The 17,098-nt window shown below is 35.6% G+C and overlaps 1 protein-coding gene and 1 long non-coding RNA gene across 5 annotated transcripts in view; one reads left to right on the forward strand and one right to left on the reverse strand.

Annotated features, from left to right (window-relative positions):
* Positions 1 to 17,098, reverse strand: part of LOC125276727 (MAM domain-containing glycosylphosphatidylinositol anchor protein 1) — a 205,336-nt gene that overhangs the window by 9,844 nt on the left and 178,394 nt on the right. For 2 of the 4 annotated variants that reach the window (XM_048204533.1, XM_048204534.1), the window contains exons 16-18: positions 16,103 to 16,233; positions 4,949 to 5,057; positions 4,407 to 4,811 (exon numbers count right to left, since the gene is read on the reverse strand). In XM_048204533.1, coding sequence (XP_048060490.1) covers positions 4,702 to 4,811; positions 4,949 to 5,057; positions 16,103 to 16,233 — 350 coding nt within the window. In that variant the 3' untranslated portion in view covers positions 4,407 to 4,701. Of the gene's footprint in view, positions 1 to 4,406; positions 4,812 to 4,948; positions 5,058 to 16,102; positions 16,234 to 17,098 lie in introns of those variants that run through there. The other 2 variants (XM_048204536.1, XM_048204535.1) reach the window with 1 other exon arrangement.
* Positions 1,054 to 4,383, forward strand: LOC125276728. Its single transcript, XR_007186726.1, has 2 exons — positions 1,054 to 3,316; positions 3,917 to 4,383. It is a non-coding gene; the product is annotated as an uncharacterized LOC125276728 (long non-coding RNA).

The following is a 17,098-nucleotide window of genomic DNA, read 5'->3' on the forward strand; positions in this document are numbered from 1 at the left end:
GCCCTGTGTGCGTGTGTGTGATATAACGGCAGTGTTCATACCAACCCAGGTACAGAGGAGAGAGCAGCGCAGTACGCTTTCAGAGACTAAGGTATAAGCTTACATTAAAACTTGAAATAATAATGGAGCTTTTTTTTTTACATTTCACTTTTAGCATGACAGGATCCTGAGGTGTTTAACAATTTAAAATTGAAAAAATATCAGGCTGGAGCCGTAGGAGCTTGAGGATTGTTATATGAAAATGTCCGTACACGTTACTGTCAGGAAAAACTAATGCCTAGAGGGTAGCACACATGCTTTGGCGCTTCGCACGGTGGTGCCTGCACACAGGCGAATTGGTTTTGAGTCACCTTCCAATTTGTGAGATAAATATTATTTTGTTAAGGTTTTTTGGCATTGATTGTAAGAAAAAGAAAATAACACAGCTTGCCAACTGCAAGTAGTGTTGAAAGTGGACTAAAACTGTATTTACAAACCTCGGACTGAAGGAACACGCTAATGCTCACTTACATACCTTTCAGCAAATGAGTTGAGATAATGTTACATCACCTAACTAATAGCCTAATCATGATAACAATATTTACAATGCGTCTCCTTGACTTTTCAGATGTCTCAGTCCCATTTAAAATAAAACTACTATAAAAAATAATGCTAATAAAAAAGAAAAATACAGTTTGTTTATTATGTGGTATGAACTGGAGTGTTAATGGTTGGTGTATTACTTAAAGGGATAGTTCACCCAAAAATGAAATTTCTTTCACCCTCCAAGTATACTGAGCCCACGTTCAGACATAAAACCCGAAGCTCTGCAATGAAAATAGTGTAGCAGTATGACAAGGAACAGAGTCGTTATTGTTTTGTTTTTGCGCACAAAAAGTATTCTCATCTCGTCATAATATTAAGGTTGAACCATAGTCACGTCAACAATGTCTTTAGTACCTTTCTGGACCTCAAAAGGTGCAATGTCATTACTGCCTATGTGTGGATCAGATACCCTTGGATTTCATCAAAAATATCTTAATTTGTGTTCCGAAGACAAACGAAGGTCTTACGGTTTTGGGACGACGTGAAGGTGAGTACTTAATGACAGAAATTTCATTTTTGGATGAACCAACTAAAATAATATGCTAAATTCTAGCTGTTTATTAAAAATGACACTGCATGATATGTGACTTAATGAATTGAGATGTGGTTTTGAAATGTGAGACCATCTGGCAAATTAAGCAGTTGGACTGGAAAAGAAACCTAATTAGATAAAACGCTTCTGGATGTATATGAAGATAATCTAAGATCATTTAGTGAGCTGCGTAATTTCTTACCCAACTGGCTCCACTAAACAGAATTACAAAAATAATGTTTTCATAAATGTTTCCCCGCAAAACACACGCACACACATGCTGGGTTTTTGTGTTTTATGAGAGCTCTCGACATCCCCTTACCATATCTATAGCATATAATAGCATCTAATTAGAACTGCAGGGTGAAATGGGCATAATAGGCTTTAATATGTTTTATTCCTTTCTCTTGATTTTGGTATGAAATATGACCAGGACATGTTCTTGACAGAATTCCCTGAGTAGGAATAAGGGTTCTGCCATTTTTAATATTCAGAGCAAAAAGGTCAAGGCTTCAATCTATCAAAAATAACTATGCCCTGAAAATGTGATTCAGATGATTCAGGTCTTTGATTTAGGAGATTATTCTATACGAGACTGTGTGACATGGAGCGCTGTGCATGTGAGGACAGTTACCATAAAACTTTTCATAGTTGTAACAGTATATATTATTTCTCATGAATTGCTCTGAATAATCCCTTGATAATTGTGTATCTTACAGTTTCTGAGGAGGATTGTTGTGGATCTGTCTCATGCCAAGAGAGTAACCGTGAACATTCCATCTTTGCTTTCTGGAAGGAAGGCCAAGTGAAGAGTCTTTAACAATCTCTTCAGTCTTTTATTCCATTCATCATCCATATATAATAATCTAGTCACATTCATAGATTCTTATTTGCTTATACTCTTCATATTCATTTGTACTTTACATTTATATTTATATTTTACATATATGTTGGTTTTGTCTTGCTAAATGTCTCTGTAGTTGTAATAGGCATAATGCTGTAAAGGGTAATGTTTAAGTTTCATTATTATTTTCTGGTACCAGTGAGAGCTTCTCTCTGCTGGAGTGTCTGTATTATCTTCCAGGCTAGGTGATAAGGAGCCGCTGCCATGGACACTGTGTTATCACGGGGGTGTTTTGATACTGTATGCTTTGAAACATCTCGCACAGCACTTGAGGTGGCTGTTAGATTTCTTCTCTGGCAGCACTGGTAATTATGGAAGCTTGTTTAGGACTATTCACTTAACCTGTTTCCACAATATTTTTAATTAATGTTAAATAGTGCTGGCAGCAATGCAGTCTACAGTACATCTATCTATCCTATCTATAGGACAGAAGAAGTGTTTCCATCCATCTTCATGACAGACAGATGTTTGTCAATGAAAGCTGGTAACAGACAGTCAGTCAGCATAAGGCCTCACAGATGAAAAATAAAGGATTTTATGATTGAATATCACAAAATATGCCAGGTCATATTTGAAAAATCAAAATCAATAGAAAAAATAAAAAATGGTATTTCTCTCAAATAAAATAAAGCTTACTTTTAGTAAGAATTTTGCACTCAATAATGTGTTCAAAAGTTTGGAGTCAGTTTTTTTCCATGAAAGAAATTAAGATTTTAATTTTAAGAGATCGTGTGTGAACAGGACCTTTTCAAAAATCCTGGTAAATTGGTCTGGCAAATTACCTGTAGGCCTATGAGAAGTTGTAACATTACCAGTAAATTACGCGTATGATGCTGTGTGTGAACAAAGAATGAAGACACTTTCATGTCTTTAGAGAAAACAATGTCATATTATGAATAATTGTCTGACAGACTGCAACTCAAGTCGAGGATTCCACAGGGAAAAGAGAAGGAAGAGGGAAATATAGAGCCTATTTTCAGACGTATCTATCTACTGTAACTATACCTCATCAGAAAATTTTACTGGGGCACAGCAAAAAAGGGTCAAGTGACACCACTGCTTTTCACTGTTTTTCAATGTAAACATGCGCTAGAAGAATATCTGACCTTTGCGCCACGTGTCACGCTTGAGAACCTGCCTTTTTTTCCTGTTGTATTCTATAGTAACTGCAATACTATAGTAACTATTATGTGTCTGGTGTTTTTTTTAAGAGCAAAATCGCTTTCAGTGTGATTACACCTGTCACTCGGAAGAAAAATATAAGATGGATGAAGAAAATGGCTCAGCGTTTAAAGGTAATTTCCATCACAGAGTTTATCGGTATTGTGGTACGGATGTGTGAATGGTATATTTATAATTTATATATATAAACGGTGTATTTACCGGAAAAGTAATTCTGGTAATTTTACGTTAAATTACCTGGATATTTTATTATTATCACAATTAACACAAAAATACTAAGCAGCACAACTGTTTTTAATTTTGATAATAATCAGAAATGTTTCTTGAGCAGAAAATCAGCATATTAGAATGATTTCTGAAGGATCATGTGACACTGAAGACTGGAGTGATGATGCTGAAAATTCAGCTTTGCATCACAGGAATAAATTACATTTTAAAATATATTCAAATAGAAAACAGTTATTTAAAAATGTAATAATATTTCAAAATAGTACTGTTTTTACTCTATTTTTAATCAAAGAAAAGCTTTGGTGAGCATAAGAGACTTAAAAAAATAAATCGTACTTACCAAAAATTTTGAACGGTAGTAGGCCTATATGTCCATTTAAAGGCAATTATTCATTATATGTGATTAATGCATATCAATGCATATATGGCATGAATTGCAAGGTGTATGTTCCTGCACTACAGTAATGAGAATGATATTTTATCAGTTCATCTAGTGAGCATTGAGGGGGATGGTGTTCTGGACAGCTGCCCTGTCTCTCTCTTAGAGTCTGGCGTTGGGCCTTTTCCTGTCTGTGTGCATGCATTCATACCCATCATGTGCCAAGATCAGCATTCAGGAGGAGACCCGAGGCCTGCCACACCATCAGAGGGCTGCACGAGGTGAGAAGAAGCCAAGGCTGTCAGACCTGGGCCCCGTGCCTGAGCCCCTGCAGCCCTCTACAGCTGCCTCGACCAGTGCGTACTTCCATCCCAAACACTGTTCTGGTGTGACATCTCTCCTGCATGCTCACAGTCTGGCAACTTGTTTCTTACTGACATTTAATTTCTCAGACCTTCCTGATGTAACCGAATTACAGGAATCATTCACATTTTATCATTTACTCACCATCATGTCATTTCAATCCGTTTGATATTCTGTCTGTACTATTAAATCTCAAAGAAGAACAAAAAAGCACCATAAAAGCATCATAAAAGGAGTTGACTTGTGCTCTATATTCCAAGTCTTCTGAAGTCATACAATAACTTGGAGAGACTGAAATCTCATTATTATAGTCATTATTTTCTCCTCCAGTGAACTCTTAACCCTATTTGCAGCATAATAAAAACTACAGAGGTTTGATCATAAAACCAAGGCTTTAAATATCATATTAATAAAATGATGAAGAGTGATAACTGATATTCATATGCATTTTATATACATGTAGTCTACTATACTGCTATAAAAATCTGACTGATTTACAAGCTATCAGCATTTCATCTTACTTTTTGGTCATATAAATATCAGCAACTGCACCAAGTTGCACATTTTGCTCAGTTTGTGCCTCCTCAAGTACAAGCTCTGTATTCTCACTATATCATACTGATGTATCAAATATGACGCTGAGGGAAAAAAACATACAAACTTAATAAAAAAAAAAGACAAAAAGAAGATATAAAGCAGATATAAAGTTCATTACTGAGGGATCCAGGCTAAGAGGTGTTTTTTGTGCTGTAGAAGTGTTGCTGATGGTACAGACCTGTTTTGTCCACACTATCCTTTTGTTTGCACTTCCCCTTGGTAACAGAAACGTCGTCAATAGCAATGTCTCCCTCAAAGCCATTTCCACGGATACCTTCGAACACCACCTGACAAAGACAAGCGCGAGTTAGACAGCAGTCTCATCCACTCAAAAGACACTCTCGTCCATTAAACCAGACATTTGTCAAGTCGCATTTCTTCCATTCTCATCAAACACACACACATTCAAAGACAAATAAATGGAATTAATAGATTGCATTTTCATTTGTGATGTCACAGTCAGGGAAGGTTAAAATTTACATGAACTGAACTCCAACATCAAATTACCTCAGTCCACACCAAAAACTTTTGTGAGAGAACACCCTAAGAACTGAGGATGTCTTGCTTTAAAATTTGAGTATTAATTTATGAATTGGCCACACCCCACACAAAGTTGAATTGGAATTCTGTTTGGAATGCCAGGAAGAATTTAATGAATAAACACAACTAAGCAATAATTTCCTTTCAACAACAAGTTTTGTGACAAACATAAATAATTATTTGTTTTGAACAATTATACATATTTACTCCCTTATATAGTAACTGTTTTGACATATTTATCCAAACTATTGTCAAAGCAATTAACATGGCCATAGTTAATACAGTTTTGTATACACTACACACATGTTCTACATACACATAGTACATACATTCGTCTACACTTGTTCATCACACAATTCATTATCTCTAGTTCTTTTTTTATTTTTCCTGTTCATATCAATGTTTTAGCAATATTACGTACAATTTGTCATGCCAATAAAGCTCATTCGAATTAATAAATGTTTTGAATTCTCTCTCTCTCTCTCTCTCTCTCTCTCTCTCTCTCTCTCTCTCTCTCTCATATATACGTATATATACTATTATATACTATTTTTAGTTCATATCATCTAAAGTTTCTGAATGAATTGCCCATATGCTGTGTGCGTAATAGTATTAAGGACTACACTTCATTGAAACTACATTTGTAAATACAAATTACAACTCTGCAGCTTGTCTTAACTCAAAATCAGAAACAGAACTGGAAATGAACACTATGGGGTTGCCGATGCTGAAAACATTTTTTCTGATAACAGCGAAAAGAACTTAAAATACTCCAGTATTGATAAGATAAGAGTAAGTCATCATTTAAAACTGTAAAGGGTATGTACACTCATAATAACAACAAAACACTGTGCTTTTGTAAAATAAACAAAACAAACCAGGTGAGCTTTCTGCCGTCTCAGTCTCCATGAATTTCTTTCTGAAAAGCCATCCACAATTTAATTCTGATGCGTTTTTGCACTACACAGGACATTGAAGAGAAAAAAAAAAATCACAAAATACTGTAACACCGTAGAATATAAAACTTAAATATTTGTAAATTATTAAAGAATTGCATATTGGCCTATACAATCATAATAATAAGGTTCCTCCCACATGATTAGCTGGTGTTTATTTCTACCCCTCACAACCTGCGTTTGACTGACAGCTTAATTACAGCAGCTCTGAAGCTCACTGCAGAGACCTAATCAGATCCATGTCAGATCCACGTTCAGTCTGACTGGAGTTTACAGAATTACCCCCTCCCCAGACACACACACACAGCAACAACTCCAGGTGGTGGACTAACGCACAAGTAATTGAAATGTATAAATGAGCAAAAGTGAACAGAGCGATTCAATACATTTAATCCACCCATGGCCCCTTAGAAACGGATTTAAAGCCATTTACACATTCCAAAAATTTGCAGAATGGCACCTTATTTTAGCTTTAAGTTTTGCAGAACTTTTGTATGAATGAGGACAAAATTTGGAGACCAGAAATACGTTGCTTCAGGTACATATACTTGAGGTGTTTTCAGCATCTTATTATATGAGGACATGAACTCATGAATTTCATCTCCAGAGCTCTCTGAAACTTTTTTTAAGGAATATCACAAAATTACATTAAAAATTGCAAAAAAAAAAAAAAAAAAAAAAATTAGTATTACAAGTTTTCTGAAATGTTATGTCTAAATAGGTAAATGAGGCAAATGAGGTAAATGATTATCTAATTAAATATGCACTAATTTGCACTAATTTAAATATGCACTAAAAAATCTGAATAAAATCTTCTTCTTTTTTTTTTTTTGTTGTTTTTTTTTTTGACATATTAAAGTCAAATGTTTTTACAGAGGGAATTTTGGAAATCTATTTTTATCACTCCATAAATCAGAAAATGCTGTCAACAGTCAGAAAAAAAAATCACCATTTTTTTAGGAATAAAATGTTGTATAAAAATTAGGCAAATTATACATCAACAAATCCATCTGTAAAAACCTTCAGAATATAGATAGGAATAAAACTGTAAAGTTTGGTTTATGTAAGTTCTGCTGGAGTGGAGATTTCTGATTCAGAGCAGGAGAAAAAACTCATTTTGAGAAAACAGCCTTTAAAGATATTTATTACTATAATTGAAATCTACGGACGCAAATAGATATAAAAAATTTCTATAAAAAAGTGCTATAAAAAATACACTTAAAAGTTTATTTTGGATGTTTTCTTTCCACCAGTCCAAAAAAAAAAAAATAAATAAATAAATAAATACTTTGAAAAGGCAAAAAGCGCAAAATCTCAAAATTGAGAGGTGCATGAAAAAACAGTGTTTTTGCCTGTAGTGTCCCCCTTAAAATATTAATTAAATTGTTCATGTTTTATGGCTTCATTTGATTAACACTGTTTCTGATAAGTTATGTCTTAAGTTATGAATCCAGAAAAATTAAAACAGACAACACAGAATTTCTGGAGAAAAAAAAAATAATTATAATAATAAATTGTTCATCTTTAGTGAATTCAATTGATTAGACATGGTTTTGATCAATACAATTAATTAAACCATTACAATGAAAAATTTAAATATATAAGGGCCTATTTTTTGTTAGACATTTTTAATAAATAGTTGTTAAAGTGCTGTTGATTTCAAATAATTAGATGTTATTTGATTACTAAAATTTAATTTAACCATTAAAACAGAATCCAGAAAAAAAAAAAAATTATCTGAAAAATTAAACAGTAAGAATGGAATTTGGGAAAAAATAAAATGGAATTTTGGACCAAAACAATAAAACATTTTATGAAGCCTTAGTATAAATTTTTTTTTTTTTTTGCACTTCAGCAGAAATGTAGCCAGTTACTTATTTCCAATGAGTCTGAGTTTTTTTTTTTTTTTTTTTTTTTACTCTAGAACACACATGTACCAGCCTAAAAAAAAGACTTTATCGGTTCACATACTTGACCCCAGGTGAAGAAAGCGTACTTTGCCTAGTGCACACACTCTTGACCCCTGTGCGTTCATCAACACAAAACACAGACACACCTGCAGCATCACCCCGGGCTCCCGCTATGCCCAAATGAACGAGTGGCTCCTTTGAATAAATAACGGAGGCTGAACGGGATCAAGGGATGAGGGCAGATGGGTAATTTGATTTGTCTTGTGTGTGTCTCTCTTTCTGTGCTAATTGGCTGCGTGGTCACAGTGGACACCAGGTGACACGACATCATTAGGGCAATGTCAAGCAGCGCTCCATGAGCATTTCTGCTCACCTAAATATATTCATGTATTACTAGCACCCACCCTCATACACACACACACACACACATGCACGCTCATACAAACACATTTCACTTGCAGTACACCTCTGGAATCACAAGGTCATGCATAAAACACGATCATAGGGCACACACAAAAACACGCACAACATGCACAAAGAGATCTCGGCACAGACGGCTGTAGCAGTAATTGGTAGGTGAGGCGATCTGTGTGTTTTCTCTCTGTTGGTTAATGCAAATGGTTTCGTCTAACGGGCAGAGCACAGTTGACTTTAGTGGGTTGAGCTCATTAAGGGTGTGACAGACCATTCACCTCTCACACATGAGCTCAGATGCCAGCGGAGACAGAGAGAAACAATTATGTGTGCCGTTTGAGAGGCGTAGGCATACAGACGCCTCTCCAGTTCTGTGTTCATTAGATTGTGTGAGGAAAGAGAGGAGCAGGAGAGATGGAGGTGAAGAATAACTTAAAGAAGCAGTTCAGCCAAATTCTGTCGTTATATGTTTTGTGGAGTGTAAAAAGTGAAGTTACACAGAATATCGATGCTACTGTTTTCAGTGCAGAGGCTGTCAAAAAGCACCAGAAATATTAAGTTTTTTTATCCATTAACAAAAAAAAAAAAAAAAAAAAAACTTTAAGATTTTGCTGGAAGAACTGTTCAAAATACTTTTATTCATTGAGGATGCATTAAACTGATTAAAAGTGCAAGTGAAGACTTTTAGATACAAATAATTTCAATTTGAAAAACAAATGTTCTTTTGATCATTCTATTTATAAAAAAAAGTCAGAATTGCGTGATATAGTCGTAATTGTGTGTTATAAAGTCAGAATTACGAGTTCATATCTGGCAATTCTGAGAAAAAAGTCAGTCTTTTTATCCTCAGAATTAGACTTTATAACTCGCAATTGCAACTTTATATCTCACAATTCTGACTTTTTTCTCAGTTCTTAATTGCAAGAAAAAAGTTAGAATTGCGAGATACAGTGGGTACGGAAAGTATCTGTGCCTTGCCACAGTGCTGTCTCGGAGCTCTTCAGGCAGTTCCTTTGACCTCATGATTCTCATTTGCTCTGACATGCACTGTGAGCTGTAAGGTCTTATATAGACAGGTGTGTGGCTTTCCTAATCAAGTCCAATTAGTATAATCAAACACAGCTGGACTCAAATGAAGGTGTAGAACCATCTCAAGGATGATCAGAAGAAATGGACAGCACCTGAGTTAAATATATGAGTGTCACAGCAAAGGGTCTGAATACTTAGGACCATGTGATATTTCAGTTTTTCTTTTTTAATAAATCTGCAAAAATGTCAACAATTCTGTGTTTTTCTGTCAATATGGGGTGCTGTGTGTACATTAATGAGGAAAAAAATGAACTTAAATGATTTTAGCAAATGGCTGCAATATAATAAAGAGTGAAAAATTTAAGGGGGTCTGAATACTTTCTGTACCCACTGTATAAAGTTGCAGTTGCAAGAAAAAATGTCAGAATTGTGAGATAAAAACTCGCATAAATTATTTTATCCTGTGGCGGAATCAAGCTTTCATAGAAAACAGCTATTTTAAATTGTAAACTTATGATATAAGATATGAAGATAAGACGTGTAAATGATGCCAGTCCAAATGAAAATTTCAATTTCAATTTTTTAGTCTCAGATTTTTCCAAACAGAAATGGCAAATAGACACCAATGAGACAATCATTGCCATAGAGAAGACAATTTGTTGACAGAATTATTGACTTTGACAAGATATATCTGAGTTCAAAACTCTTGAATCTTGATTTCAGACTATTGTGAGGATCTCTGCAGAAGATCCATTTTTTCTTCATTTAATCCCATCGCTGTTTAAAAGAAACAACTGAAATATTCACTTTTTTTCTTTCCAATGGGAAAATGTACATTTTTTGGTGAACTACTCAAATGAAAGTGGAAAGAAGGAACAGAACGTTCCAGAACATTTGTTGAAGGCTGTGATTTTGCTGTAATGGAGACTCGTAGACCAGTGAATTTCATCAACCAATCATTATGGAGAGAAGCGCTAGCAGAGAGGCGAGAGGTGAAAGTATGGGAAATTTCGAGTACACAGAGAGGAGAGGTTAATGGATAACAAACACGACAAAGAGCTGAGAGTATCAGCAGAGAAACCAGTGAGTGAAAAAGAGGATAAAGAGAAAAGAAGAGATGATGAGGAAAGAGCTTAAAGGGCTATGTGAAAATGGATCAGCGCTTTTCTCTGCTCTTCTCTCAATCTTTTCAGAAAATCATAATTAAGCAAAGCTAATTACCAGCCCTCCCTCGCTCCCTGAACTCTTTCTTTGTAAAGCTCCTGCGCTTTTGTCATCATCTTGTTTCCCTGCTGGCATCTTTCACACGGACGTACAAAACGGCTCTGCCTGCGGTGACCTTTATCCATTAAGATATGGAAAAAGGACTTTAGAGATGTGTAAAGATAAACTGTAAACTTAAGACTGGATTTTGACATTTTATGTAAAAAATCTTAGTTTGCCTGTGCAAAAGTCCCTACCAAGATGCTAGTGTTGTGGGTGGTTTTTAGTACACTGCTATTGCAGTTGCTAGGGCGTTCTGGATGGTTGCTAGGTGGTTCCCTACTGCATGGTCCAAGTATAAAGAGCCCATCTTCAAATCTCTATGATATTCTGGTCTCTAGATATGGCTCAGGTTCCACCTATTTAAGAAATAAATAGTTTTATTCAGCAAAAGCTAGACACAATTAGTGTTAGAAGAACTGTTGCCAATCCTATAACATGCTAGAAACATAATAATCATAAAAGACTCTTTTAAGCATTTGCCTATTTAAACAGCAACTTTTTTGGCCAAGCAGTGTATATTAAAATACAAAATATTTATTTTAAATTCTAATAATATTTCCTAATATTACTATTTTTACTGTATTTTTGATCAAATAAATGCAGCTTTGGTGAGCATAGGAGACTTTAAAAAAATTTGAGACCCCAAACTTTTGAACGGTAGAGGAAGTCTATGAGTTTTTTGTCTGTTTTATGCTCCCCTAGATGAAAATTATTGGGTTAGTCACTTAGAAAAGTAATATCACACCTCTCCTCAATAAGTCTCAATATCACGTCTGACACACAAATGGTTAGTGTTAGTAAACCAATGTCTGTTCTTGGTGCCAGAAACCTTGACTGGCATGAGTGGACTTAAAGGGAAAAAATAAAATAAAATGCTTTGGAACGGCAGGATATAAAATTTAAAATGTATTTAAACTACAGATAAACTGTATTCTACTGAGACTGTAGTAGTAAGCGTTTATAGTTGTGTTAAACAACCCAATACCAGGCAGGTGGCATTTAAGAGCTCTATAAAAGAGAACAGCTACACTGGGCATTTACACGTACAACGCCAACTGGTCTTAACTACCGTTTGAAACCATGTCATGAATGGGGAGCAATCAAACATACACCAGAGGAGCACAAAGCCGTTGTACCTATAACATTGCCAGGCTTTATGAATGTAAGAGTACACATTGCTGAAGCTGTGACGTCAAAGGCAGCAGTCGTGGAAAAGTACAGGTCAATTTCGCATTTTTAAAAGCCTCCAAAAAGAATCAGGCACTGGTAACATCTACTATAGCATTAGTCCTACAAAGTAGTCCTACAAAGTGAAGGGTTTAAAACTATCTGAAAAAGACTTTTGAGATTGGACTAATTTTTTATAAAAAGGTGGGGTAATGTAATAATCATCAGAGCTTATCTTACAGTCACATCAGATTTAGTCATGGCAGTAATCTTCCAGACTTTAAACAGACTGTACGTTCCCATGCCGTTAAAGTTTAGAGCGTCTTTTATCTTCTATAAAATAGAATGAAAAAGTAAAGAGATCCCATGTGTAAAATTCTTTGAATCTTCTCTCAGAGGCCCAAATCCAGCCTGTCAGCCACATAACTGTCGCTGTACTTTAAGCATATGAAGCCATCAAAAAAAAAAAAAACACAGTTAGGATAATGTTTTTAATAGGGATGCACCACTTTTTCTAGAATGAGGCCGATACTGTTACTTTCATTTTTGGTACTTGCCGATATCAGGTACCGATACATGTATATTCATTAAGGCCCAGGCACCAATGGTGTGAGGACCCTATTGTAATTGCTCGGTCAATTATTCTTCTTCTCGAAAACTCATGAAACTTTGCACACGTGTCAGAAGCGGTGAAAATTTACATCTGATATGGGTTTCAGAGTTAGGTGTGGCAAAATGGCTTGATAGCGCCACCTACAAAATTTAAATTAAGCGCCTTTCGTGCTACGTTTCAAGTACAAGTATGAAATTCAGTAGACACATGCAATAGCCTAATACCTATAAAAAAGTCCCTGGGTGCAAAATCTGAAAACCCAAGAGCAAATGAGATATTTTGAATTTTCTCTGCAAAATGTTTGCAGTTTTTGCCATTTCCAGATGTTGAACTTTAGCAAACTCCTCCTAGAGCTTTTTAATGAGTACGATGAGTACACAAATGCAGTGTTGGGCCCGATACTGATACTTGTATCAGTGCATCCCTACTTTTTAGTGGTTGCTCTAAGTGCTTTTTATATTGAAAAGAGGGTTGCACATAGATGTTATGACATTGCTATGCCTATATGTAAGGCTTAATGAACTACAATTTAAAGAAGTATATAATTTTTATTAATTATAATATTATATAGTACATTTGAAATGTTTAGAATTATATTTGACAATTATATGTAAAAATTATTCAGTGTACAATGAACTGAATGTGAATGTATGTGTGTGTGTGTGTGTATATATATATATATATATATATATATATATATATATTAATTAAGAACCTGTTCTCAAATCCCAACCTTGTTTAGCAACATCTCTCAGAGCTCTTCTAATGCTGTGAGGTCCATTAGATCTCTGTTAAAACCCTTCAACTATCAATACCGCTCAGTTTAACCTCAAACATGCTGCACATGTAATGGATTCACACAGTCGAGTAAAGCTTTTGGATAAAGTAACGCTGTTGTGATTCTTCTTGATCCATCAGGCTTAGCGATGGGTGAGACGCCTCATGCAACGATGCAAAGACACACTTCCTTTTTCTCTGAGATTCTGTGGGAAAATGATGCTAATTCATCTCAGCAAGCCTCCGCAGTCACTCAATCTACCTGGCAAGAGTCAATGGAGGAACAAAGAGGAGATGAGGAGATGAGGAGAGAGCAAACAAACACAGCAGAGAAACACGGCTGTCTGACAGACTTGTCAACTCCTACTGTCCAGAAACGCCTGGATTGGTCTTTAGCATCGATTGATGGAGGCCAGCTAAGGTCTGGGTGAAAAACAGAGGAGAGGTGAGGATTCTATTTACCTCTTCAAGTGTCAAATACACTGCATTACTGAGTGAAATGAAAAAGTAGAGAGACACTAAAAAGGGCTTTTCAAAATAACTGTGAAGAAAAAGAAGAAAAATATCAGGTAACAGTTTTTCCCATTCAGACAGCTAGTGAAAAGTGAGAGGTGAGGACAAATTTGGCCAATATAAAATCAAAAATGGCCCTTTTTTTTGTGGATTTGTGATATCAGATGAATTCAGATGCAGAACAACTTGTTACATTTTATTTAAAGACACACTGTTTTTAATTAAGATAACCTACACCAAAAAATGTGCAAAATAAGAATGGAAATATAAATTAAGAAAGTATTTTATTTTATTTTTTTATTTGTTCATGATGTGACTGATTCATCAGACATTACTTTAAATGTTTTCATAATTTTCAACAAAATTGAATAATTTTCTCCACTTATGAATCCCCACTATAATCCACATGGGTGAAGCAAAACAATATTAATAAATAACAATACAGCCTATATTTCCTGATCCAATTAAATCCCTAAGGATAAACTCAAGCCGTGTCCTACATTGTTCCCCACAGAATATTCAGTTTCACAAAATTGTCATATTATGGAAGTCAAATGCTTTGCAAATGCAATTTCTTGTTGTCTTTAAGCAGTAGTGTAGAAAGAATGAGGGTAGCTCAACGAGTCATTAAAATAGTCTGACAGGACCAATGAGCCCATGCTTAAGTGTGTCCCATTTACCTGTAAACTCTCCTTTTTCCCCTGAATTATCCGTCTTCATTTCCTTCCCTATTGCATGTGGTGTTCATCTTTTTCTGCCCTTCTCTCTCAGTTTTCTTCAACTGTATAAATCTCCCCTTTTTCAGCCTTGCTCTTCAGCTCTTTCAATTTGTCATTTTCTCCCGCCAGCACCTTTTCTCCTCAGTGATGTGCCCTAAAACGTCTCCTGGTTTCGCAGCTGTTGTGCTGAGAGCTCAACTCAGCAGAAACGCAGGTCCAGAGGAGAGCGGTAGAGCACGACTCAGCGCTTCCTCAATCATCTCTCCATAGACCCTCTAATCGCACACAAACACTGACACACATATAGATAGATCACACCTGCCAACTAGGACTGCATGAAATAAGTAAAAAAAAAATAAAAATAAAATATATATATATATATATATATATATATATATATATATATATATATATATATATATATAAAACACTAAAACTCTTTAAAGTGATTGACTCAATGACAGTTTGAAGTAACTCAAGGGATGAATCAAATATACCATTTCTAAAAGTTCCAACTCCAAAAAGTTCCAAATATATATAAAGTAAATATTTCAGATATCTTCCAGCCTTGCAACCTGTCCACATGTATGCTATAGAAAACACACACACATTTTTTTATACTGTACAAACTGTATGTTCTAACCCTACACCATCACAGAAAACAAAAAACATAATTTAGTATTATTTATAAGCTGTCCTCATGGGGACCAAAACATGTCCCCACAAGGGCAAAGATTTACTTTTACATTTACATTTACATTTATTCATTTGGCAGACGCTTTTATCCAAAGCGACTTACAAGTGAGGAATACAACAAGCGAGTCGCCATGACGAGGCAAATAGACAAGAAGTGCTCATAATACAAGTTATAGGCAGTGCTCAGATTATCCTAAGATACAATAGAGAGGGATTAGAGGAAGTGAAAGGATAGGAATAAGAAGTTTTTGTTTTGTTTTGTTTTGTTTTTGTTTTTTTTTAAGATGAGGTTAAGTGCTCACGAAAGAGATGGGTTTTCAGCTGTCTTTTGAATATTGCCAGGGATTCCGCATTCCGGATGAAGGCAGGAAGATCATTCCACCAGCAAGGGACAGTGAATGAGAATGTTCTGGAAAGTGATTTCGTGCCTCTCTGTGATGGTACCACAAGCCTTCGCTCCTTTAATGAGCGCAGGTTTCTGGTAGGAGTGTAGACTCGTAAGAGTGAGTGGAAGTAGGGGGGTTTCTGGTATTGCCACCCTTGTGGGACATTTTGTCCCCATAATGTATGGTTAACCAAGACCACACACACACACACACACACACACACACACACACACACACACACACACACACACACACACACACAGAGAGAGAGAGATCAAGAGAAAACACACTTGCACACAGACATTGAAACTCTCATGCCCACAACTGCACATATACAAAGTCATACCTGGAATGGTCCGCTGGGATAGATCTCAGCATCTGCCTTCCTCCATTCAGGCCCCTGGTGTCCAGAGAGGGTCCAGACAGCAGAATCCACAGTGGCGATGCTCTTCACCCTCATCAGAACATTGAGCGTGCCTGCAGACACACACAAAACACACTGTGACCTGCACTTTCCCTGGGTTGTGCGAGCACTTCTGGTTTTTGGACTTTGCAGGCTAGAATGGCCGTAATATTGCAAATTTATACATAATATAACTTCATGATGACAAATGAGACATGCACAGCATTTCTGAAATCAAAGTCTTATTCTACACATTCACTCAGAAATCACAACACTGAAAACAGTAGATCAGTTATTTAAGAAACTGCATAATCCCAATCAATCAGACTGGACTTTGCAATCATGAGATGTTCTTGCTGTTTTTCTGTGCAATAAATTAATGATTACAAACAAACAATCAGGAGAAACTCAGGGTTTGACACAAATTATGGATAGATCATTGCTTCTGCTCTAATAAGACCCCAATGACCCGTCTGTTGTCAGCATTTCTCTGAGGCATTGCACAAACCCCGATTCCCGTGACAAATATAAGGTCAAATACATGACCATTGATTATCTAACATGACCAAGCCTTACCACCGCAACAGGATGCACTGTATTTAAAAAAAAAAAAAAAAAAAAAAATATATTACTTATTTAAAGTCAGCAGTTATAAAGTTTGTTACAAATGTCAAACATTATTTTTTAAAGTGCAATCAAATCAAAATTACGCTATTTTAAAGGTTCCTAATTTTTGTTTTGTAGGTCTCCTACAATAGGTTTTCATGCATCCAAGGCAAAAAAACACTTTCATATTCTTATAATATACATTGCACATCACCTCATTTCTGAAAACTGTTTGTTCAAACATTCAGTCTCTCTAAATCCCTCCTACAGTTGTGATTGGTCTACTGCTTACAGTGCATGTAGGAAATGAAACGCCTATTAAGTGCATCCAAA

Source organism: Megalobrama amblycephala, linkage group LG10 (genome assembly GCF_018812025.1).
Source record: "Megalobrama amblycephala isolate DHTTF-2021 linkage group LG10, ASM1881202v1, whole genome shotgun sequence".
NCBI classification, from domain to species: Eukaryota; Metazoa; Chordata; class Actinopteri; order Cypriniformes; family Xenocyprididae; genus Megalobrama; species Megalobrama amblycephala.